The sequence below is a fragment of the Glandiceps talaboti genome, chromosome 19, assembly GCF_964340395.1.
Source record: "Glandiceps talaboti chromosome 19, keGlaTala1.1, whole genome shotgun sequence".
Lineage (NCBI taxonomy): Eukaryota > Metazoa > Hemichordata > Enteropneusta > Spengelidae > Glandiceps > Glandiceps talaboti.
The window spans coordinates 1,697,075-1,724,268 of NC_135567.1; the positions used below are offsets into that span (position 1 = coordinate 1,697,075).

Sequence of the window (27,194 nt, forward strand, 5' to 3'; positions counted from 1 at the left end):
ATAATAATGTAATAATAGTGATGGGATAATAAATGTAATAATAGTGATTGGGTAATAATAATGTAATAATAGTTATAGGGTAATAATAATGTAATAATAGTTATAGGGTAATAAATGTAATAATAATGATGGGATAATAATAATGTAATAATAATGATGGGATAATAATAATGTAATAATAATGATGGGATAATAATAATGTAATAATAATGATGGGATAATAATAATGTAATAATAATGATGGGGTTAATATAATAATGTAATAATAGTTAAAGGGTAATAATAATGTAATAATAGTGATAGGGTAACAATAATGTAATAATAGTGATAGGGTAATAATAATGTAATAATAGTTATAGAGTAATAATAATGTAATAATAGTGATAGGGTAATAATAATGTAATAATAGTGATAGGGTAATAATAATGTAATAATAGTTATAGGGTAATAAATGTAATAATAATGATGGGATAATAATAATGTAATAATAATGATGGGATAATAATAATGTAATAATAGTGATGGGATAATAATAATGTAATAATAGTTATAGGGTAATAATAATGTAATAATAGTGATGGGATAATAATAATGTAATAATTGTACTGTATACATATTGTATATAGAACTGTACTGAGTGTACATGTATATTGTACTGTATACATTGTATATAGAACTGTACTGGGTGTACATGTATATTGTACTGTATACATTGTATATAGAACTGTACTGAGTGTACATGTATATTGTACTGTATACATTGTATATAGAACTGTACTGGGTGTACATGTATATTGTACTGTATATATTGTATATAGAACTGTACTGGGTGTACATGTATATTGTACTGTATATATTGTATATAGAACTGTACTGAGTGTACATGTATATTGTACTGTATACATTGTATATAGAACTGTACTGGGTGTATATGTATATTGTACTGTATACATTGTATATAGAACTGTACTGGGTGTACATGTATATTGTACTGTATACATTGTATATAGAACTGTACTGGGTGTACATGTATATTGTACTGTATATATTGTATATAGACCTGTACTGAGTGTACATGTATATTGTACTGTATATATTGTATATAGAACTGTACTGGGTGTACATGTATATTGTACTGTATACATTGTATATAGAACTGTACTGGGTGTACATGTATATTGTACTGTATACATATTGTATATAGAACTGTACTGGGTGTACATGAATATTGTACTGTATACACATTGTATATAGAACTGTACTGGGTGTACATGTATATTGTACTGTATATATTGTATATAGAACTGTACTGGGTGTATATGTATATTGTACTGTATACATTGTATATAGAACTGTACTGGGTGTACATGTATATTGTACTGTATACATTGTATATAGAACTGTACTGGGTGTATATGTATATTGTACTGTATACATTGTATATAGAACTGTACTGGGTGTACATGTATATTGTACTGTATACATTGTATATACAACTGTACTGGGTGTACATGTATATTGTACTGTATACATTGTATATACAACTGTACTGGGTGTACATGTATATTGTACTGTATACATTGTATATACAACTGTACTGGGTGTACATGTATATTGTACTGTATACATTGTATATAGAACTGTACTGGGTGTACATGTATATTGTACTGTATACATTGTATATAGAACTGTACTGGGTGTACATGTATATTGTACTGTATACATTGTATATAGAACTGTACTGGGTGTACATGTATATTGTACTGTATATATTGTATATAGAACTATACTGGGTGTACATGTATATTGTACTGTATACATATTGTATATAGAACTGTACTGGGTGTACATGTATATTGTACTGTATACATTGTATATAGAACTGTACTGGGTGTACATGTATATTGTACTGTATACATTGTATATAGAACTGTACTGGGTGTATATGTATATTGTACTGTATATATTGTATATAGAACTGTACTGGGTGTATTTTATTATGTATATTGTACTGTATACATTGTATATAGAACTGTACTGGGTGTACATGTATATTGTACTGTATACATATTGCATATAGAACTGTACTGGGTGTACATGTATATTGTACTGTATACATTGTATATAGAACTGTACTGGGTGTATATGTATATTGTACTGTATACATTGTATATAGAACTGTACTGGGTGTATATGTATATTGTACTGTATACATTGTATATACAACTGTACTGGGTGTACATGTATATTGTACTGTATACATTGTATATAGAACTGTACTGGGTGTACATGTATATTGTACTGTATACATTGTATATAGAACTGTACTGGGTGTACATGTATATTGTACTGTATATATTGTATATAGAACTGTACTGGGTGTACATGTATATTGTACTGTATACATTTTATATAGAACTGTACTGGGTGTACATGTATATTGTACTGTATACATTGTATATAGAACTGTACTGGGTGTACATGTATATTGTACTGTATATATTGTATATAGAACTGTACTGGGTGTACATGTATATTGTACTGTATACATATTGTATATAGAACTGTACTGGGTGTATATGTATATTGTACTGTATATATTGTATATAGAACTGTACTGGGTGTATATGTATATTGTACTGTATACATTGTATATAGAACTGTACTGGGTGTACATGTATATTGTACTGTATACATTGTATATAGAACTGTACTGGGTGTACATGTATATTGTACTGTATACATTGTATATAGAACTGTACTGGGTGTACATGTATATTGTACTGTATACATTGTATATAGAACTGTACTGGGTGTACATGTATATTTTACTGTATACATTGTATATAGAACTGTACTGGGTGTACATGTATATTGTACTGTATACATTGTATATAGAACTGTACTGGGTGTATATGTATATTGAACTGTATACATTGTATATACAACTGTACTGGGTGTACATGTATATTGTACTGTATACATATTGTATATAGAACTGTACTGGGTGTACATGTATATTTTACTGTATACATTGTATATAGAACTGTACTGGGTGTACATGTATATTGTACTGTATACATTGTATATAGAACTGTACTGGGTGTATATGTATATTGTACTGTATACATTGTATATAGAACTGTACTGGGTGTACATGTATATTGTACTGTATACATTGTATATAGAACTGTACTGGGTGTATATGTATATTGTACTGTATACATTGTATATAGAACTGTACTGGGTGTACATGTATATTTTACTGTATACATTGTATATAGAACTGTACTGGGTGTACATGTATATTGTACTCTATACATTGTATATAGAACTGCACTGGGTGTATATGTATATTGTACTGTATACATTGTATATACAACTGTACTGGGTGTACATGTATATTGTACTGTATACATATTGTATATAGAACTGTACTGGGTGTATATGTATATTGTAGTGTATACAACTGTACTGGGTGTACATGTATATTGTACTGTATACATATTGCAAATAGAACTGTACTGGGTGTACATGTATATTGTACTGTATACATTGTATATAGAACTATACTGGGTGTACATGTATATTGTACTGTATATATTGTATATAGAACTGTACTGGGTGTATATGTATATTGTACTGTATATATTGTATATAGAACTGTACTGGGTGTACATGTATATTGTACTGTATACATTGTATATAGAACTGTACTGGGTGTACATGTATATTGTACTGTATACATTGTATATACAACTGTACTGGGTGTACATGTATATTGTACTGTATACATATTGTATATAGAACTGTACTGAGTGTACATGTATATTGTACTGTATACATTGTATATAGAACTGTACTGGGTGTACATGTATATTGTACTGTATATATTGTATATAGAACTGTACTGGGTGTATATGTATATTGTACTGTATATATATTGCATATAGAACTGTACTGGGTGTACATGTATATTGTACTGTATATATTGTAAGAACTGTACTGGGTGTACATGTATATTGTACTGTATACATTGTATATAGAACTGTACTGGGTGTATATGTATATTGTACTGTATACATATTGTATATAGAACTGTACTGGGTGTACATGTATATTGTACTGTATATATTGTATATAGAACTGTACTGGGTGTATATGTATATTGTACTGTATACATTGTATATACAACTGTACTGGGTGTACATGTGTATTGTACTGTATACATATTGTATATAGAACTGTACTGGGTGTACATGTATATTGTACTGTATACATATTGTATATAGAACTCTACTGGGTGTACATGTATATTGTACTGTATATATTGTATATAGAACTCTACTGGGTGTACATGTATATTTTACTGTATACATTGTATATAGAACTGTACTGGGTGTACATGTATATTTTACTGTATACATTGTATATAGAACTGTACTGAGTGTATATGTATATTGTACTGTATACATTGTATATAGAACTGTACTGGGTGTATATGTATATTGTACTGTATACATTGTATATAGAACTGTACTGGGTGTACATGTATATTGTACTGTATACATATTGTATATAGAACTGTACTGGGTGTACATGTATATTGTACTGTATACATTGTATATAGAACTGTACTGGGTGTATATGTATATTGAACTGTATACATTGTATATACAACTGTACTGGGTGTACATGTACATTGTACTGTATACATATTGTATATAGAACTGTACTGGGTGTACATGTACATTTTACTGTATACATATTGTATATAGAACTGTACTGGGTGTACATGTATATTGTACTGTATACATATTGTATATAGAACTGTACTGGGTGTACATGTATATTTTACTGTATACATTGTATATAGAACTGTACTGGGTGTACATGTATATTGTACTGTATACATTGTATATAGAACTGTACTGGGTGTATATGTATATTGTACTGTATACATTGTATATAGAACTGTACTGGGTGTACATGTATATTGTACTGTATACATTGTATATAGAACTGTACTGGGTGTATATGTATATTGTACTGTATACATTGTATATAGAACTGTACTGGGTGTACATGTATATTTTACTGTATACATTGTATATAGAACTGTACTGGGTGTACATGTATATTGTACTCTATACATTGTATATAGAACTGCACTGGGTGTATATGTATATTGTACTGTATACATTGTATATGGAACTGTACTGGGTGTACATGTATATTGTACTGTATACATATTGTATATAGAACTGTACTGGGTGTATATGTATATTGTAGTGTATACAACTGTACTGGGTGTACATGTATATTGTACTGTATACATATTGCAAATAGAACTGTACTGGGTGTACATGTATATTGTACTGTATACATTGTATATAGAACTGTACTGGGTGTACATGTATATTGTACTGTATACATTGTATATAGAACTGTACTGGGTGTACATGTATATTGTACTGTATATATTGTATATAGAACTGTACTGGGTGTATATGTATATTGTACTGTATACATTGTATTACAATGTATATAGAACTGTACTGGGTGTACATGTATATTGTACTGTATACATATTGCATATAGAACTGTACTGAGTGTACATGTATATTGTACTGTATATATTGTAAGAACTGTACTGGGTGTACATGTATATTGTACTGTATACATTGTATATAGAACTGTACTGGGTGTATATGTATATTGTACTGTATACATATTGTATATAGAACTGTACTGGGTGTACATGTATATTGTACTGTATACATATTGTATATAGAACTGTACTGGGTGTACATGTATATTGTACTGTATACATATTGTATATAGAACTGTACTGGGTGTATATGTATATTGTACTGTATACATTGTATATAGAACTGTACTGGGTGTACATGTATATTGTACTGTATACATTGTATATAGAACTGTACTGGGTGTACATGTATATTGTACTGTATATATTGTATATAGAACTGTACTGGGTGTACATGTATATTGTACTGTATACATATTGTATATAGAACTGTACTGGGTGTACATGTATATTGTACTGTATACATTGTATATAGAACTGTACTGGGTGTACATGTATATTGTACTGTATACATATTGTATATAGAACTGTACTGGGTGTACATGTATATTATACTGTATATATTGTATATAGAACTGTACTGGGTGTATATGTATATTGTACTGTATACATTGTATATAGAACTGTACTGGGTGTACATGTATATTGTACTGTATACATTGTATATAGAACTGTACTGGGTGTACATGTATATTGTACTGTATATATTGTATATAGAACTGTACTGGGTGTACATGTATATTGTACTGTATACATTGTATATAGAACTGTACTGGGTGTACAAGTATATTGTACTGTATACATATTGTATATAGAACTGTACTGGGTGTATATGTATATTGTACTGTATACATTGTATATAGAACTCTACTGGGTGTACATGTATATTGTACTGTATACATTGTATATAGAACTGTACTGGGTGTACATGTATATTGTACTGTATATATTGTATATAGAACTGTACTGGGTGTACATGTATATTGTACTGTATACATATTGTATATAGAACTGTACTGGGTGTACATGTATATTGTACTGTATATATTGTATATAGAACTGTACTGGGTGTACATGTATATTATACTCTATATATTGTATATAGAACTGTACTGGGTGTATATGTATATTGTACTGTATACATTGTATATAGAACTGTACTGGGTGTACATGTATATTGTACTGTATACATTGTATATAGAACTGTACTGGGTGTATATGTATATTGTACTGTATACATATTGTATATAGAACTGTACTGGGTGTACATGTATATTGTACTGTATATATTGTATATAGAACTGTACTGGGTGTACATGTATATTATACTCTATATATTGTATATAGAACTGTACTGGGTGTATATGTATATTGTACTGTATACATTGTATATAGAACTGTACTGGGTGTACATGTATATTATACTCTATATATTGTATATAGAACTGTACTGGGTGTATATGTATATTGTACTGTATACATTGTATATAGAACTGTACTGGGTGTACATGTATATTGTACTGTATATATTGTATATAGAACTGTACTGGGTGTACATGTATATTGTACTGTATACATTGTATATAGAACTGTACTGGGTGTACATGTATATTGTACTGTATACATTGTATATAGAACTGTACTGGGTGTACATGTATATTGTACTGTATATATTGTATATAGAACTGTACTGGGTGTACATGTATATTGTACTGTATACATTGTATATACAACTGTACTGAGTGTACATGTATATTGTACTGTATACATTGTATATAGAACTGTACTGGGTGTACATGTATATTGTACTGTATATATTGTATATAGAACTGTACTGGGTGTACATGTATATTGTACTGTATACATTGTATATAGAACTGTACTGGGTGTACATGTATATTATACTGTATATATTGTATATAGAACTGTACTGGGTGTATATGTATATTGTACTGTATACATTGTATATAGAACTGTACTGGGTGTACATGTATATTGTACTGTATACATTGTATATAGAACTGTACTGGGTGTACATGTATATTGTACTGTATATATTGTATATAGAACTGTACTGGGTGTACATGTATATTGTACTGTATACATTGTATATAGAACTGTACTGGGTGTACATGTATATTGTACTGTATACATTGTATATGGAACTGTACTGGGTGTACATGTATATTGTACTGTATACATATTGTATATAGAACTGTACTGGGTGTACATGTATATTATACTGTATATATTGTATATAGAACTGTACTGGGTGTACATGCATATTGTACTGTATATATTGTATATAGAACTGTACTGGGTGTATATGTATATTGTACTGTATACATTGTATATAGAACTGTACTGGGTGTACATGTATATTGTACTGTATACATTGTATATAGAACTGTACTGGGTGTACATGTATATTGTACTGTATATATTGTATATAGAACTGTACTGGGTGTACATGTATATTGTACTGTATACATTGTATATAGAACTGTACTGGGTGTACATGTATATTGTACTGTATACATATTGTATATAGAACTGTACTGGGTGTATATGTATATTGTACTGTATATATTGTATATAGAACTGTACTGGGTGTATATGTATATTGTACTGTATACATATTGTATATAGAACTGTACTGGGTGTATATGTATATTGTACTGTATACATTGTATATAGAACTGTACTGGGTGTATATGTATATTGTACTGTATACATATTGTATATAGAACTGTACTGGGTGTACATGTATATTGTACTGTATATATTGTATATAGAACTGTACTGGGTGTACATGTATATTGTACTGTATATATTGTATATAGAACTGAACTGGGTGTATATGTATATTGTACTGTATACATTGTATATAGAACTGTACTGGGTGTATATGTATATTGTACTGTATACATATTGTATATAGAAGTTAACTGTACTGGGTTTACATGTATATTGTACTGTATACATTGTATATAGAACTGTACTGGGTGTACATGTATATTGTACTGTATATATTGTATATAGAACTGTACTGGGTGTACATGTATATTGTACTGTATATATTGTATATAGAACTGTACTGGGTGTACATGTATATTGTACTGTATACATTGTATATAGAACTGTACTGGGTGTACATGTATATTGTACTCTATACATTGTATATAGAACTGTACTGGGTGTACATGTATATTGTACTGTATACATTGTATATAGAACTGTACTGGGTGTACATGTATATTGTACTGTATACATTGTATATAGAACTGTATTGAGTGTACATGTATATTGTACTGTATATATTGTATATAGAACTGTACTGGGTGTACATGTATATTGTACTGTATACATTGTATATAGAACTGTACTGAGTGTACATGTATATTGTACTGTATACATTGTATATAGATCTGTACTGGGTGTACAATGTATATTGTACTGTATACATTGTATATAGAACTGTACTGGGTGTACATGTATATTGTACTGTATACATTGTATATAGAACTGAACTGGGTGTACATGTATATTGTACTGTATACATTGTATATAGAACTGTACTGGGTTTACATGTATATTGTACTGTATACATATTGCATATAGAACTGTACTGGGTGTACATGTATATTGTACTGTATACATTGTATATAGAACTGTACTGAGTGTACATGTATATTGTACTGTATACATATTGTATATAGAACTGTACTGGGTGTACATGTATATTGTACTGTATATATTGTATATAGAACTGTACTGGGTGTACATGTATATTGTACTGTATATATTGCATATAGAACTGTACTAGGTGTACATGTATATTGTAGTGTATACATTGTATATAGAACTGTACTGGGTGTATATGTATATTGTACTGTATATATTGTATATAGAACTGTACTGGGTGTACATGTATATTGTACTGTATACATTGTATATAGAACTGTACTGAGTGTACATGTATATTGTACTGTATACATTGTATATAGAACTGTACTGGGTGTACATGTATATTGTACTGTATACATTGTATATAGAACAGTACTGGGTGTACATGTATATTGTACTGTATACATTGTATATAGAACTGAACTGGGTGTACATGTATATTGTACTGTATACATTGTATATAGATCTGTACTGGGTGTACATGTATATTGTACTGTATATATTGTATATAGAACTGAACTGGGTGTACATGTATATTGTACTGTATACATTGTATATAGAACTGTACTGGGTGTACATGTATATTGTACTGTATACATTGTATATAGAACTGTACTGGGTTTACATGTATATTGTACTGTATACATATTGCATATAGAACTGTACTGGGTGTACATGTATATTGTACTGTATACATTGTATATAGAACTGTACTGAGTGTACATGTATATTGTACTGTATACATGTTGTATATAGAACTGTACTGGGTGTACATGTATATTGTACTGTATACATTGTATTATATAGAACTGTACTGGGTGTACATGTATATTGTACTGTATACATATTGCATATAGAATTGTACTGAGTGTACATGTATATTGTACTGTATACATTGTATATAGAACTGTACTGGGTGTACATGTATATTGTACTGTATACATTGTATATAGAACTGTACTGGGTGTACATGTATATTGTACTGTATACATTGTATATAGAACTGTACTGAGTGTACATGTATATTGTACTGTATACATGTTGTATATAGAACTGTACTGGGTGTACATGTATATTGTACTGTATACATTGTATTATATAGAACTGTACTGGGTGTACATGTATATTGTACTGTATACATATTGTATATAGAACTGTACTGGGTGTATATGTATATTGTACTGTATACATTGTATATAGAACTGTACTGGGTGTACATGTATATTGTACTGTATACATTGTATATAGAACTGTACTGGGTGTACATGTATATTGTACTGTATACATTGTATATAGAATTGTATTGGGTGTACATGTATATTGTACTGTATACATTGTATATAGAACTGTACTGGGTGTACATGTATATTGTACTGTATACATTGTATATACAACTGTACTGGGTGTACATGTATATTGTACTGTATACATATTGTATATAGAACTGTACTGGGTGTATATGTATATTGTAGTGTATAGAACTGTACTGAGTGTACATGTATATTGTACTGTATACATATTGTATATAGAACTGTACTGGGTGTACATGTATATTGTACTGTATATATTGTATATAGAACTGTACTGGGTGTATATGTATATTGTACTGTATACATTGTATATAGAACTGTACTGGGTGTACATGTATATTGTACTGTATACATTGTATATACAACTGTACTGGGTGTACATGTATATTGTACTGTATATATTGTATATAGAACTGTACTGGGTGTACATGTATATTGTACTGTATATATTGTATATAGAACTGTACTGGGTGTATATGTATATTGTACTGTATACATATTGTATATAGAACTGTACTGGGTGTACATGTATATTGTACTGTATATATTGTATATAGAACTGTACTGGGTGTATATGTATATTGTACTGTATACATTGTATATAGAACTGTACTGGGTGTACATGTATATTGTACTGTATACATTGTATATACAACTGTACTGGGTGTACATGTATATTGTACTGTATATATTGTATATAGAACTGTACTGGGTGTACATGTATATTGTACTGTATACATTGTATATACAACTGTACTGGGTGTACATGTATATTGTACTGTATATATTGTATATAGAACTGTACTGGGTGTATATGTATATTGTACTGTATACATTGTATATAGAACTGTACTGGGTGTACATGTATATTGTACTGTATACATTGTATATAGAACTGTACTGGGTGTACATGTATATTGTACTGTATATATTGTATATAGAACTGTACTGGGTGTATATGTATATTGTACTGTATATATTGTATATAGAACTGTACTGGGTGTACATGTATATTGTACTGTATATATTGTATATAGAACTGTACTGGGTGTATATGTATATTGTACTGTATACATTGTATATAGAACTGTACTGAGTGTACATGTATATTGTACTGTATACATATTGTATATACAACTGTACTGGGTGTACATGTATATTGTACTGTATATATTGTATATAGAACTGTACTGGGTGTACATGTATATTGTACTGTATATATTGTATATAGAACTCTACTGGGTGTACATGTATATTGTACTGTATACATTGTATATGGAACTGTACTGGGTGTACATGTATATTGTACTGTATATATTGTATATAGAACTCTACTGGGTGTACATGTATATTGTACTGTATACATTGTATATGGAACTGTACTGGGTGTACATGTATATTGTACTGTATATATTGTATATAGAACTGTACTGGGTGTACATGTATATTGTACTGTATATATTGTATATAGAACTGTACTGGGTGTATATGTATATTGTACTGTATATATTGTATATAGAACTGTACTGGGTGTACATGTATATTGTACTGTATACATTGTATATAGAACTGTACTGGGTGTACATGTATATTTTACTGTATACATTGTATATAGAACTGTACTGGGTGTACATGTATATTGTACTGTATACATTGTATATAGAACTGTACTGGGTGTACATGTATATTGTACTGTATATATTGCATATAGAACTGTACTGGGTGTACATGTATATTGTACTGTATACATTGTATATAGAACTGTACTGGGTGTACATGTATATTGTACTGTATACATATTGTATATAGAACTGTACTGGGTGTACATGTATATTGTACTGTATACATTGTATTATATAGAACTGTACTGGGTGTACATGTATATTGTACTGTATACATTGTATATACAACTGTACTGGGTGTACATGTATATTGTACTGTATACATATTGTATATAGAACTGTACTGGGTGTATATGTATATTGTAGTGTATACAACTGTACTGGGTGTACATGTATATTGTACTGTATACATTGTATATAGAACTGTACTGGGTGTACATGTATATTGTACTGTATATATTGTATATAGAACTGTACTGGGTGTATATGTATATTGTACTGTATACATTGTATATAGAACTGTACTGGGTGTACATGTATATTGTACTGTATACATATTGCATATAGAACTGTACTGGGTGTATATGTATATTGTAGTGTATACAACTGTACTGGGTGTACATGTATATTGTACTGTATACATATTGCATATAGAACTGTACTGAGTGTACATGTATATTGTACTGTATACATTGTATATAGAACTGTACTGGGTGTACATGTATATTGTACTGTATACATTGTATATAGAACTGTACTGAGTGTACATGTATATTGTACTGTATACATTGTATATAGAACTGTACTGGGTGTATATGTATATTGTACTGTATACATTGTATATAGAACTGTACTGAGTGTACATGTATATTGTACTGTATATATTGTATATAGAACTGTACTGGGTGTACATGTATATTGTACTGTATACATTGTATATAGAACTGTACTGGGTGTATATGTATATTGTACTGTATACATTGTATATAGAACTGTACTGAGTGTACATGTATATTGTACTGTATACATATTGCATATAGAACTGTACTGGGTGTATATGTATATTGTACTGTATACATTGTATATAGAACTGTACTGGGTGTATATGTATATTGTACTGTATACATTGTATATAGAACTGTACTGAGTGTACATGTATATTGTACTGTATATATTGTATATAGAACTGTACTGGGTGTATATGTATATTGTACTGTATATATTGTATATAGAACTGTACTGGGTGTATATGTATATTGTACTGTATACATTGTATATAGAACTTACTGGGTGTATATGTATATTGTACTGTATACATTGTATATAGAACTGTACTGGGTGTATATGTATATTGTACTGTATACATTGTATATACAACTGTACTGGGTGTACATGTATATTGTACTGTATATATTGTATATAGAACTGTACTGGGTGTACATGTATATTGTACTGTATACATATTGTATATAGAACTGTACTGGGTGTATATGTATATTGTACTGTATATATTGTATATAGAACTGTACTGGGTGTATATGTATATTGTACTGTATACATTGTATATAGAACTGTACTGGGTGTACATGTATATTGTACTGTACATATTGTATATAGAACTGTACTGGGTGTATATGTATATTGTACTGTATACATTGTATATAGAACTGTACTGGGTGTACATGTATATTTTACTGTATACATTGTATATAGAACTGTACTGGGTGTACATGTATATTGTACTGTATACATTGTATATAGAACTGTACTGGGTGTATATGTATATTGTACTGTATACATTGTATATACAACTGTACTGGGTGTACATGTATATTGTACTGTATACATATTGTATATAGAACTGTACTGGGTGTATATGTATATTGTAGTGTATACAACTGTACTGGGTGTACATGTATATTTTACTGTATACATTGTATATAGAACTGTACTGGGTGTATATGTATATTGTACTGTATACATATTGCAAATAGAACTGTACTGGGTGTACATGTATATTGTACTGTATACATTGTATATAGAACTGTACTGGGTGTACATGTATATTGTACTGTATACATTGTATATACAACTGTACTGGGTGTATATGTATATTGTACTGTATACATATTGCAAATACAACTGTACTGGGTGTACATGTATATTGTACTGTATACATTGTATATAGAACTGTACTGGGTGTACATGTATATTGTACTGTATATATTGTATATAGAACTGTACTGGGTGTATATGTATATTGTACTGTATACATTGTATATACAACTGTACTGGGTGTACATGTATATTGTACTGTATACATATTGTATATAGAACTGTACTGGGTGTATATGTATATTGTACTGTATACATTGTATATAGAACTGTACTGGGTGTACATGTATATTGTACTGTATACATATTGCATATAGAACTGTACTGAGTGTACATGTATATTGTACTGTATATATTGTATATAGAACTGTACTGGGTGTACATGTATATTGTACTGTATACATTGTATATAGAACTGTACTGGGTGTATATGTATATTGTACTGTATACATTGTATATAGAACTGTACTGGGTGTATATGTATATTGTACTGTATACATTGTATATACAACTGTACTGGGTGTACATGTATATTGTACTGTATACATTGTATATAGAACTGTACTGGGTGTACATGTATATTGTACTGTATATATTGTATATACAACTGTACTGGGTGTACATGTATATTGTACTGTATAGAACTGTACTGGGTGTACATGTATATTGTACTGTATATATTGTATATAGAACTGTACTGGGTGTACATGTATATTGTACTGTATACATATTGTATATAGAACTGTACTGGGTGTATATGTATATTGTACTGTATATATTGTATATAGAACTGTACTGGGTGTACATGTATATTGTACTGTATATATTGTATATAGAACTGTACTGGGTGTATATGTATATTGTACTGTATATATTGTATATAGAACTGTACTGGGTGTATATGTATATTGTACTGTATATATTGTATATACAACTGTACTGGGTGTACATGTATATTGTACTGTATATATTGTATATACAACTGTACTGGGTGTACATGTATATTGTACTGTATATATTGTATATAGAACTGTACTGGGTGTATATGTATATTGTACTGTATATATTGTATATAGAACTGTACTGGGTGTATATGTATATTGTACTGTATATATTGTATATAGAACTGTACTGGGTGTACATGTATATTGTACTGTATATATTGTATATACAACTGTACTGGGTGTACATGTATATTGTACTGTATAGAACTGTACTGGGTGTACATGTATATTGTACTGTATATATTGTATATAGAACTGTACTGGGTGTATATGTATATTGTACTGTATATATTGTATATAGAACTGTACTGGGTGTACATGTATATTGTACTGTATATATTGTATATAGAACTGTACTGGGTGTATATGTATATTGTACTGTATATATTGTATATAGAACTGTACTGGGTGTATATGTATATTGTACTGTATACATATTGCATATAGAACTGTACTGTCACCTTGCAGTTTCACGATATAAGTTTTTGACCAATACAGCTTCATCTACAAATTCCCAGATGCATCCCTATTTTATTTTCAGCCCAATCTGCTCAGTATTTTTGGAACTATATATTTTTGACAAAAAGACACATTTTTAGACCTAATTTGCATATCACTGATGGGATCATCATGTTATGAACACTTCTTAATATAAACACTCTGAAGAACGTGCAGACCACATTTTCAGATTGATCTGCTGAATAGTTTTTGAGTTAAGTTGTTTGACCAAAAAATCACATTTTTTTACCTAAATCACACATTGGTGGTAAGATCATTTTGATTTGAACAATTTCCCAAGTAGACACCAAAGGTAATAGACCCACTAAATATCAAAAATTAGTTTGGTGGTTTTTGACTTCACAAGTTGTTTACACACACACACACACACACACACACACACACACACACACACACACACACACACACACACACACACACACACCACACACCACACACACCCACACACACACACCACACCATACCTATAGCACTATTGAACCTTATCAATTCACTCTGAGTTCAGTTGTGCTAAAAACTAATTCATTGGTAATCATTAGACTTTTGTAGTTTAATTTATTTTAGAGATAAATTTTAAATTTTGTAGTGCACTCAATAAATACCCAAGATAAATCCTAACTTTCAACCTGTCATCAAAATTTATATTATAACCTACCTGTAGTTTATGCAATGTATGTATTACCATGATGATATTAATCAAACTAAGTCTCTGTGGTTGTCATGCAATGTATGTATTACCATGACGATATTAATCAAACCAAGTCTCTGTGGTTGTCATGCAATGTATGTATTACCATGACGATATTAATCAAACCAAGTCTCTGTGGTTGTCATGCAATGTATGTATTACCATGACGATATTAATCAAACCAAGTCTCTGTGGTTGTCATGCAATGTATGTATTACCATGACGATATTAATCAAACCAAGTCTCTCTGGTTTTCATGCAATGTATGTATTACCATGACAATATTAATCAAACTAAGTCTCTGGTTGTCATGCAATGTATGTATTACCATGACGATATTAATCAAACTAAGTCTCTGTGGTTGTCATGCAATGTATGTATTACCATGACGATATTAATCAAACTAAGTCTCTGTGGTTGTCATGTAATGTATGTATTACCATGACGATATTAATCAAACTAAGTCTCTGTGGTTGTCATGTAATGTATGTATTACCATGACAATATTAATCAAACTAAGTCTCTGTGGTTGTCGATATTAATCAAACTAAGTCTCTGTGGTTGTCATGCAATGTATGTATTACCATGACGATATTAATCAAACTAAGTCTCTGGTTGTCATGCAATGTATGTATTACCATGACAATATTAATCAAACTAAGTCTCTGTTGTCGTCATGCAATGTATGTATTACCATGACGATATTAATCAAACTAAGTCTCTGGTTGTCATGTAATGTATGTATTACCATGACGATATTGATTTCTTTGAAATGTATACATATGTACATACGTTCATTCTTTTGTATTTGATGAATTCAATGATTCAAATCAATAATATATGCATAGTTGAATTTATTTTTGTTTGTTGATGTAGTTTTATTCTTACATTTACTAAACAAATAAATACAGTGGACTTCAGTAGATCAGTATAATATAGGAGACCATATTGGTAGAACCCCCTGGAGGTAACAAATCAAAGCTGTACCAACCAACCAATCAACTTTCCCCACATCATTATATTACAGTACAATGGTACGTGTACACGTAGTAGAACTGTTGTACCGCAATGGTAACACACAGTCTGTCATTTCTATAGTTTCCTCTCAGCTCAATCTATTCATTCTTAATCTGGTAAAACCATGTACACCAGTGAATCACAACTAATCTACGGATAATCGCCTATCAATCTTTATATTGCATTATGTAACGTACATCTAGAAACACTTTCCCCCGAGTCCCCGGATAAGCTTACCTCCCATTGGTCGAAGAGTCGTTGAATATCTGCCTCGCTGTAATCGCGTACGTCTTTCTTTTTCCAATTATCTGCCGCCTGACAGTGTAGACAGGTCCATACAGATACGATCAAACAGAACACAAGAAATCGATGCTGTTCGTTGGGTGCCATGTTGTTGAATGCGTGCATGATGAACCCGGAAGTACCAGGTCGACTAATCATACAAAAATCACGTGTTTCATTCAAACTAAGAGGTCAAAATGGGGTCAAAACGCCCACGTAGAACAATGTTTATGCCAAACAGAATTAAGCACTGTCGACGTTTTTGAGTCGTTTGTTATCGTAGCATATATGAGAATAGCAAAGTACCACTTCAAAACTCTTTGACTATATTTACAGTTTTGTTATAAGAGGGCGCTTTCGTGTTCAAAGCAGAGTACAAATATATTTCAATGCTCCGTTAAACTGGTGATGATTGGGTCGCGTTTACACAGTTTAGCAGTGTCAACCAATTACAAACAGTTTTATAAGTTGACCGTAGAATGGTCACCTCGTCTTAATACCGTTCAAAATGTGATGACTTTGTAGTTTGTAAATATTAAGTAACAATTATTACATTATTTATAAGTACACTGTTACACAAGAAAGTACATTTCATATTTGTCATGCATAGCAAATATAGTTTCCCCATCGCATGCCTTCAGTCGAGAACCTTTTGTGCGTGTAATATGTAAATATCTGTAATAGTGACCACACCCACTGGCTGTATGCGATTCTCGGAGAGATATGCACACAGCTGACATAACTGAAATGAAATAGTGTCTGATAGACTTTATGTGACAAATATGTGATGTTGACGTCATCACTCGATTGTCTGGAACAGTGAAATTGGAGTTAATTCAACGGTGAGGTCACGACATGTGCTAGTACACTGTGTAAGGTCATGTGAATATCGTTTGCACTGCGGTCAAAGTTTACAGTGAGCTAACGTTATAACTGGAGTATCAGTCGTATGTTGTCATTTATGTTTCGTGTTTTTCTACGTCTTGGCAATCACACCCAACTGATATTTTCGCCGGATTTTACCAACACATGGGACAATGTGGACGGTCGGTTTATTGCCGTACCATGGATGTAGCAATTCGGGTTGGTCGATGATTGCATTTGTTGCTGGGGGCACAGAATGGTTGAAATTGGCATGGCCGCCAGCGAGGCAGTTATCTCTCTAGCAGTACTGGGCGAGGAATGTGCAGCTAGGATGCAAGCTGTGGCCGATTTGTTGTTATTAACGAGCGATGTAAGACCCGTTAACACAGAAAGTCTGTCGGTGTTTGGAGAGTCCTATGCTAAATGTCGAGATACCATCATCGCTCGAACCAAAGGTTTATCTGTTCTGACAAGAGATATCCTGCAACAAATACGGACATCTCTGTACAGAGAATGTGGAGATACTTTGAAAGAAATATGCGGTATGGTTGTTAGCTTAACAGAGTGTTCGGCACATGCCGCATATTTAGCAGCGACCAGTGAACCTGGAGCAATTAAGTCGATTCCTGGCATTATTGATAAATACAAGGTATCGAGAGCGAAATTTGATATAGAACACTGTTGTAATCAGATACAACACACGCCCATAATTGAATTGTCACCGCTTCGTGTTGTAAACATATCGGGAGAAATCTCCAAAAACCTTCATGTGTTAACAATGGCGTGTGTTCTCGCCAGCGATGCTAGTGAAGACTCGTTTGATAAAGAACAATTCCGACTGTGTGTAAAGAGTATGACAGCATGTGCCACAGCCTTGCTGTCAGCCATTAAACGCTATAAACATACACTTGATGAAAAAAATAGAACCCGTTGTGTTGTATTTAGTAAGCCACTAGTGTTGGCATGTCAAGCACTTGTAGAATACGCCACAGAGAGTGAACACCTTGGTACGGCTGCACAGCTGTCGGATGCTGGGAAAAAAGTACAAACAGCTATACTAGGGGGATGTATGAGTGTTGTAAGCCCATGTGTACAGTTATGTTTATGTATACATTCACTTTCACATAATGTAAGCAGTGCTGAGTTACAAAGGAAAACAATCTCATGTAGTTCAGCCATTACTGACGGTGCTAATCTCTTGTCACAAGCACTCAGACAAAAATCGTCACCGAGGACATCATATGTAGACGCTTCCCCATAACTACACACTACGTTTTAATAACATTCTAGAATTTCAATAACAGTGAAACAGACTTTTCAATAGCTGCCATGGAAACAACTTAAATAGTGAGTGGCAGTGTAAACGTTACCATGGTTATTTACTGTTTACAACTCAACCACTTCTTCATATTGTAAGTCTAGTCACATACGAAACAAAACATGTCCAGTACTTGTAGCCTAACTCAGAGTAACTAGTCAAATAATTACATTGTGAAATTTATGATTGAAGCTGCCCTTTTATTTAGTTATTTGCAACAATGTTGCTGTTTACAATTACTTGCAACAATGTTTCTGTATTCAGTTTTTTGCAACAATGTTTGTTTGCATATACTTGCAACTGTTTCTGTATTCACATTTTTGCAACAGTGTTCCTGTATTCAATTTTTTGCAACAATGTTTCTGTTTGCAATTTTCCTTGCAACAATGTTTCTGTATTGTTTGCAACAATGTTTCTGTTTGCAATTACTTGTTATTATGTTTCTCTCTGCAATTTCCTCATTAGTGTTTCTCTTAAATGTATTTATTAGTTACAGTGTTCCACAGAATGTATCTATCTCTTACAACATGCTAACAAACCTGACAAAACACATCTTAAATATATGATAATATGTTAGGGGTGAGATCAGTAGTCCAATGTAGGATAAAACACTAAGACCTCAGACCCCACCCCCACCCATACCCCACCCCCACCCATACCCCACCCCCCACCCATACCCACCCCCACCCATACCCCACCCCAGTGTAAAAGAATTGTTTTGTCCTACATTGAGCCATTGATCTTGGCCGATAGAGGTTAATAGAAAAGTTGAAGGATAAGATTTGATAGATGTTAGTAGAGTTGAACGACGGAAGAGTTCTCTATCAAACTCTGACTGACTTAGAAGTCTACCATTGGTTGGTTACATTATTGAATGCATCAGTATTATTATATGGAGTCCATAGACTAGTTTGATGTGCACCAGTGTTACTTGTATGCATTTTTAGTCTGTCATTGCATTGTTAGCCGGTTGGTGCATTGTTAGTCTGTCCGTGCATTGTTAGCTAGTCATGCATTGTTAGTCTGTCCGTGCATTTGGTCGGTGCATTGTTAGTCTGTCAGTGCATTGTTAGTCTGTCTGTGCATTGTTAGTCTGTCAGTGCATTGTTACCCTGTCAGTGCATTGTTAGTCAGTGCATTGTTAGTCTGTCAGTGCATTGTTAGTCTGTCAGTGCATTGTTACCCTGTCAGTGCATTGTTAGTCAATGCATTGTTAGCCTGTCAGTGCATTGTTAGTCAGTGCATTGTTAGCCTGTCAGTGCATTGTTACCCTGTCAGTGCATTGTTAGTCAGTGCATTGTTAGTCAGTGCATTGTTAGTCTGTCAGTGCATTGTTACCCTGTCAGTGCATTGTTAGTCAGTGCATTGTTAGTCTGTCAGTGCATTGTTACCCTGTCAGTGCATTGTTAGTCAGTGCATTGTTAGTCTGTCAGTGCATTGTTACCCTGTCTGTGCATTGTTAGTCAGTGCATTGTTAGCCTGTCAGTGCATTGTTAGTCAGTGCATTGTTAGTCTGTCTGTGCATTGTTAGTCTGTCAGTGCATTGTTACCCTGTCAGTGCATTGTTACCCTGTCAGTGCATTGTTAGTCTGTCTGTGCATTGTTAGCCAGTTGGTGCATTGTTAGTCTGTCTGTGCATTGTTACCCTGTCTGTGCATTGTTAGTCTGTCTGTGCATTGTTAGCCAGTTGGTGCATTGTTAGTCTGTCAGTGCATTGTTACCCTGTCAGTGCATTGTTACCCTGTCAGTGCATTGTTAGTCTGTCTGTGCATTGTTAGTCTGTCAGTGCATTGTTAGCCTGTCTGTGCATTGTTAGCCTGTCTGTGCATTGTTAGTCAGTGCATTGTTAGCCTGTTGGTGCATTGTTAGTCTGTCAGTGCATTGTTAGTCTGTCAGTGCATTGTTAGTCTGTCAGTGCATTGTTAGTCTGTCTGTGCATTGTTAGTCTGTCAGTGCATTGTTAGTCTGTCAGTGCATTGTTAGTCAATGCATTGTTAGCCTGTCTGTGCATTGTTACCCTGTCAGTGCATTGTTAGCCAGTTGGTGCATTGTTAGTCAATGCATTGTTAGTCTGTCAGTGCATTGTTACCCTGTCTGTGCATTGTTAGCCAGTTGGTGCATTGTTAGTCAATGCATTGTTAGTCTGTCTGTGCATTGTTAGCCAGTTGGTGCATTGTTAGTCAATGCATTGTTAGTCTGTCAGTGCATTGTTAGTCAATGCATTGTTAGTCAATGCATTGTTAGCCTGTCTGTGCATTGTTACCCTGTCTGTGCATTGTTAGCCAGTTGGTGCATTGTTAGTCAATGCATTGTTAGTCTGTCTGTGCATTGTTAGCCAGTTGGTGCATTGTTAGTCAATGCATTGTTAGTCTGTCTGTGCATTGTTAGTCTGTCGGTGCATTGTTAGTCAATGCATTGTTAGTCTGTCTGTGCATTGTTAGTCTGTCTGTGCATTGTTAGTCAGTGCATTGTTAGTCAATGCATTGTTAGCCTGTCTGTGCATTGTTAGTCGGTGCATTGTTAGTCTGTCTGTGCATTGTTAGTCAGTGCATTGTTAGTCAGTGCATTGTTAGTCAGTGCATTGTTAGCCTGTCTGTGCATTGTTAGTCTGTCGGTGCATTGTTAGCCAGTTGGTGCATTGTTAGCCTGTTGGTGCATTTTTAGTCTGTCGGTGCATTGGGATGGCATAAAGCTTACATGGCCATTGTTCTACTACTCTCTGTAAGACACTTTCTCCATAAAATCTAAAATTGTAGCAACTGAGCTAGAAAGGTTTATATTGGTAGATACATCGTGGGTCAACCGAGTTTGAGTACTAGAAAGATTTATATTGGTAACCACATGTACTAAATGCAATGAAATCCAGTCAGTGGATGTGTAAGAAAATGAGCACTTCATTTGGTGGTTTGTGTATTGACTGCTCACTTGTGTTTATTACTGTTATCAACTTCAGATGTTTAGTGGTCTGTGTTGATTACTGCTATCAACGTCAGATGTTTGGTGGTCTGTGTTCATTACTGTTATCAGTCAGATGTTTAGTGGTCTGTGTTGATTACTGCTGTCAACTTCAGATGTTTAGTGGTCTGTGTTGATTACTGCTGTCAACTTCAGATGTTTAGTGGTCTGTGTTGATTACTGCTGTCAACTTCAGATGTTTAGTGGTCTGTGTTGATTACTGCTGTCAACTTCAGATGTTTAGTGGTCTGTGTTGATTACTGCTGTCAACTTCAGATGTTTGGTGGTCTGTGTTGATTACTGCTGTCAACTGCAGATGTTTGGTGGTCTGTGTTGATTACTGCTGTCAACTTCAGATGTTTGGTGGTCTGTGTTGATTACTGCTGTCAACTTCAGATGTTTGGTGGGCTGTGTTGATTACTGTTATCAACGTCAGATGTTTGGTGGTCTGTGTTGATTACTGTTATCAACGTCAGATGTTTAGTGGTCTGTGTTGATTACTGTTATCAACGTCAGATGTTTGGTGGGCTGTGTTGATTACTGTTATCAACGTCAGATGTTTGGTGGGCTGTGTTGATTACTGTTATCAACGTCAGATGTTTGGTGGGCTGTGTTGATTACTGTTATCAACATCAGATGTTTGGTGGGCTGTGTTGATTACTGCTGTCAACTTCAGATGTTTGGTGGTCTGTGTTGATTACTGCTGTCAACTTCAGATGTTTAGTGGTCTGTGTTGATTACTGCTGTCAACTTCAGATGTTTGGTGGTCTGTGTTGATTACTGCTGTCAACTGCAGATGTTTGGTGGTCTGTGTTGATTACTGCTGTCAACTTCAGATGTTTGGTGGTCTGTGTTGATTACTGCTGTCAACTTCAGATGTTTGGTGGGCTGTGTTGATTACTGTTATCAACGTCAGATGTTTGGTGGTCTGTGTTGATTACTGTTATCAACGTCAGATGTTTAGTGGTCTGTGTTGATTACTGTTATCAACGTCAGATGTTTGGTGGGCTGTGTTGATTACTGTTATCAACGTCAGATGTTTGGTGGGCTGTGTTGATTACTGTTATCAACGTCAGATGTTTGGTGGGCTGTGTTGATTACTGTTATCAACATCAGATGTTTGGTGGGCTGTGTTGATTACTGCTGTCAACTTCAGATGTTTGGTGGTCTGTGTTGATTACTGCTGTCAACTTCAGATGTTTGGTGGTCTTTGTATTGACTAAAATATAATTTCCATGATATAATAACTGATTGAAATTTGAAATTGTTTACAGAAGCCCACTGCACTTGACGTGCTCAGCAACATCCTGCAAAGCATTATGGTCAATCTCAGCCCACTACGCTCAGCCTCTGATAATGGCATGGTGATTAACCTAATCTCATTGTCATGACAACTGCAAGTGTATTAAAAGCAGAAATAACCCTGTTTTTTTATAGGAACTCAAGCTGAATTTATTTTGTTGGGTAACATTTGCTGAATAGGCCTTTGCAGACTGCAAACTGGAAATTGAGAAAACAGCGCCCTCGCTCAAATTGGGGGTATCATTACCTCATAGTACAAAATTTGCTACATTCGTCATTATCTCACCAAATCTACCTGTCAGAAACTGGTTCAAGCAATTCTCTCTTCCAAATTTGACTACGGAAATCAGGGTTCGCACGGTCCTGGAAAACCCTGGAAAACCCTGGAATTTCAAACCCTCCCTGGAAAGCCCTGGAAAACCCTGGAAAAATGCGCCCTACCCCTGGAAAACCCTGGAAAATGATCATGTTCAATCGATCGATTAATATTGACGATCGTCATGTCTGTGCTCGAGCCACCCATTCATATGATTCTGAATCTTGTAAATGTGAAATCGCAAAAATATTTTCAAAGTCTTTCGCCACGGTGATGACTCAAAATTCACGCCGATTGAACCCAGACAGTCAAGCGATCGTTCCACGAGACACTTTGCCCCACAGACCGTTCCTATGATTAGTTGAATGGGTGCCGCAGTGTTTCTTTCGATCTTGCGTATATTGCTACTCCGTTCATCTCCCAGTCGTCATTTCAGGGACATGATATTGTAACAGTCCCGGCCGGGGGTAACATGTACAGTAGGTCTGTTAACAAGATTATCGTAACACTATAGCGAGTATGAAAGCATCATCAACCTCGATTAGAAATTGTTACAAGTTCGGCGCACGAGTCGACATACTATTACTACAAGCTCAGGCACTAGGCATGGCAATACTAGGGCCATGGAAGTATAAACCATGCTAGGGCTTAGGGAAGTGCAGTTGAATTTCCGGGTTGTGACTTTTATGTCATCGATAAATGGGTATTTGTGTTACATGTTCTAAAAGAATAAACTACTGTTTTATGTTGTCGGTACAGTAACATTCGTCAATGGTCAAGTTGAGTTGAGAAATCGCGATGTTCCGCAACTCGTGGCATCCGTACATAAACATCGAGACGCAAGCGATGAATGTATTCAGTTATTCATAGCTCGAAATTTCGTTACGTAAATGACGTTTTTATTTAAAATTTTGAAGAAAAAAATTATTTTAGGTGACTTATAAATCTAGTAACATCAAACCATACAATAACGAGGACAAACTTTAGTTTTTGATTTATTTTTCTGGATATGTCTGAATTAGACTGACGAATGCTGCGACTCAATCTTACACGATCAATGGACCAGCTTGACGAAACGGCTACTTTGGGGGTAGGACAGAGGTTTCTCCGTTAATCTTAGCATGTAAATGTGGTTTTGAAACCAATATCTTGCATAGTGTGGATTGTCTTTAGAATGTTTTGTGACATATGGGAACTGTTGTTGATTTTTCTCGTCCACATCAGACAATTAGATGTCATTCAAAAAATATACTTTAGTGTCAACACCCCTGGAAAATGGCCAAAATCAATATGAATACCCCTGGAAAACTGACGAAAAACCCCTGGAAAGTCCTGGAATTTTGTTTTGCTTTAAGTGTACGAACCCTGGGAAATGCATTGTTTTATTGCCTACCTAATGCACATATGAAACCACTACAACACGCACGAAACACTGCAGCAAGGATCATCATGTTAATCATAGAGCACTGCTGCTTTTTTCAATGTCTGAATTAACAATATGAAAAAACATCCCTGATTTACACTTCTACAGAATACCAAGGGACAAAGCATACACATCCTTGAAATCAGGTGATAACCAACAGTCATGTGACTTGTCTAAAATTCTATTCAAAGATGGTCATGATACTATTTTAAAATAAATGGTATTTACGAATATTCCAGGACTTGTGAGCTAATATTCAAAATATGTATTATGTTTAGGAGTAGACACTGGTAACGGCTATTTTGTGTTTTTGAAATATTGGTAAATACTTAATGACATCATTATTTTGTATGATGACATCATCGATGACCATCCTTGAATAGAATATTAGCTGACATACGGTGGGAGCCACTCAAAGAATTGAAAACTGTCAGTGAACCTGTACGAGAGTGACGTGGCAACTGATAAATGTCAAATTAAATTGACTATTCTGTGACAAGTTGAATGTTGTCACTCATACTTTCCATGGCTGAACGAAGAAAAATATTGTCATCATAATATAACTGTCTTTTTATCAATTAGTAGCCAATTAGTTAGGGTTACCTGCGTTGTACCGTGTCATTCTTGTACTCAACAAACAATATTCCTAGAACTAGGATATTCCTTCAAAGCTAGAACTAGGATATTCCTTCAAAGCTAGAACTGGGATATTCCTTCAAAGCTAGAACTGGGATATTCCTTCAAAGCTAGAACTGGGATATTCCTTCAAAGCTAGAACTAGGATATTCCTTCAAAGCTAGAACTAGGATATTCCTTCAAAGCTAGAACTGGGATATTCCTTCAAAGCTAGAACTGGGATATTCCTTCAAAGCTAGAACTGGGATATTCCTTCAAAGCTAGAACTGGGATATTCCTTCAAAGCTAGAACTGGGATATTCCTTCAAAGCTAGAACTGGGATATTCCTTCAAAGCTAGAACTGGGATATTCCTTCAAAGCTAGAACTAGGATATTCCTTCAAAGCTAGAACTGGGATATTCCTTCAAAGCTAGAACTAGGATATTCCTTCAACGCTAGAACTGGGATATTCCTTCAAAGCTAGAACTGGGATATTCCTTCAAAGCTAGAACTGGGATATTCCTTCAACGCTAGAACTAGGATAT

The 27,194-nt window shown here is 33.4% G+C and overlaps 2 protein-coding genes across 2 annotated transcripts in view; one reads left to right on the forward strand and one right to left on the reverse strand.

Annotated features, from left to right (window-relative positions):
- The window catches only part of LOC144450282 (LDLR chaperone boca-like), a 38,542-nt gene extending 20,556 nt beyond the window's left edge, over positions 1-17,986 (reverse strand). The window contains exon 1 of the mRNA XM_078140881.1: positions 17,811-17,986. Within this exon, the coding sequence (XP_077997007.1) occupies positions 17,811-17,981 (171 nt within the window). The 5' untranslated portion in view covers positions 17,982-17,986. The remainder of the gene's footprint in view (positions 1-17,810) is intronic.
- Positions 17,987-18,603: 617 nt separating this feature from the next.
- LOC144450249 (talin rod domain-containing protein 1-like) lies at positions 18,604-20,274 on the forward strand. Its single transcript, XM_078140842.1, has one exon. The coding sequence runs from the start codon at positions 18,976-18,978 to the stop codon at positions 19,978-19,980; it is 1,005 nt and encodes a 334-aa protein (XP_077996968.1). The 5' UTR covers positions 18,604-18,975; the 3' UTR covers positions 19,981-20,274.
- The last annotated feature ends 6,920 nt before the right edge of the window (positions 20,275-27,194 follow it).

Bases quoted from the DNA above. Each gene is read 5' to 3' on its own strand.
- LOC144450249 (XM_078140842.1), top strand. From the start codon at position 18,976: ATGGTTGAAATTGGCATGGCCGCCAGCGAGGCAGTTATCTCTCTAGCA.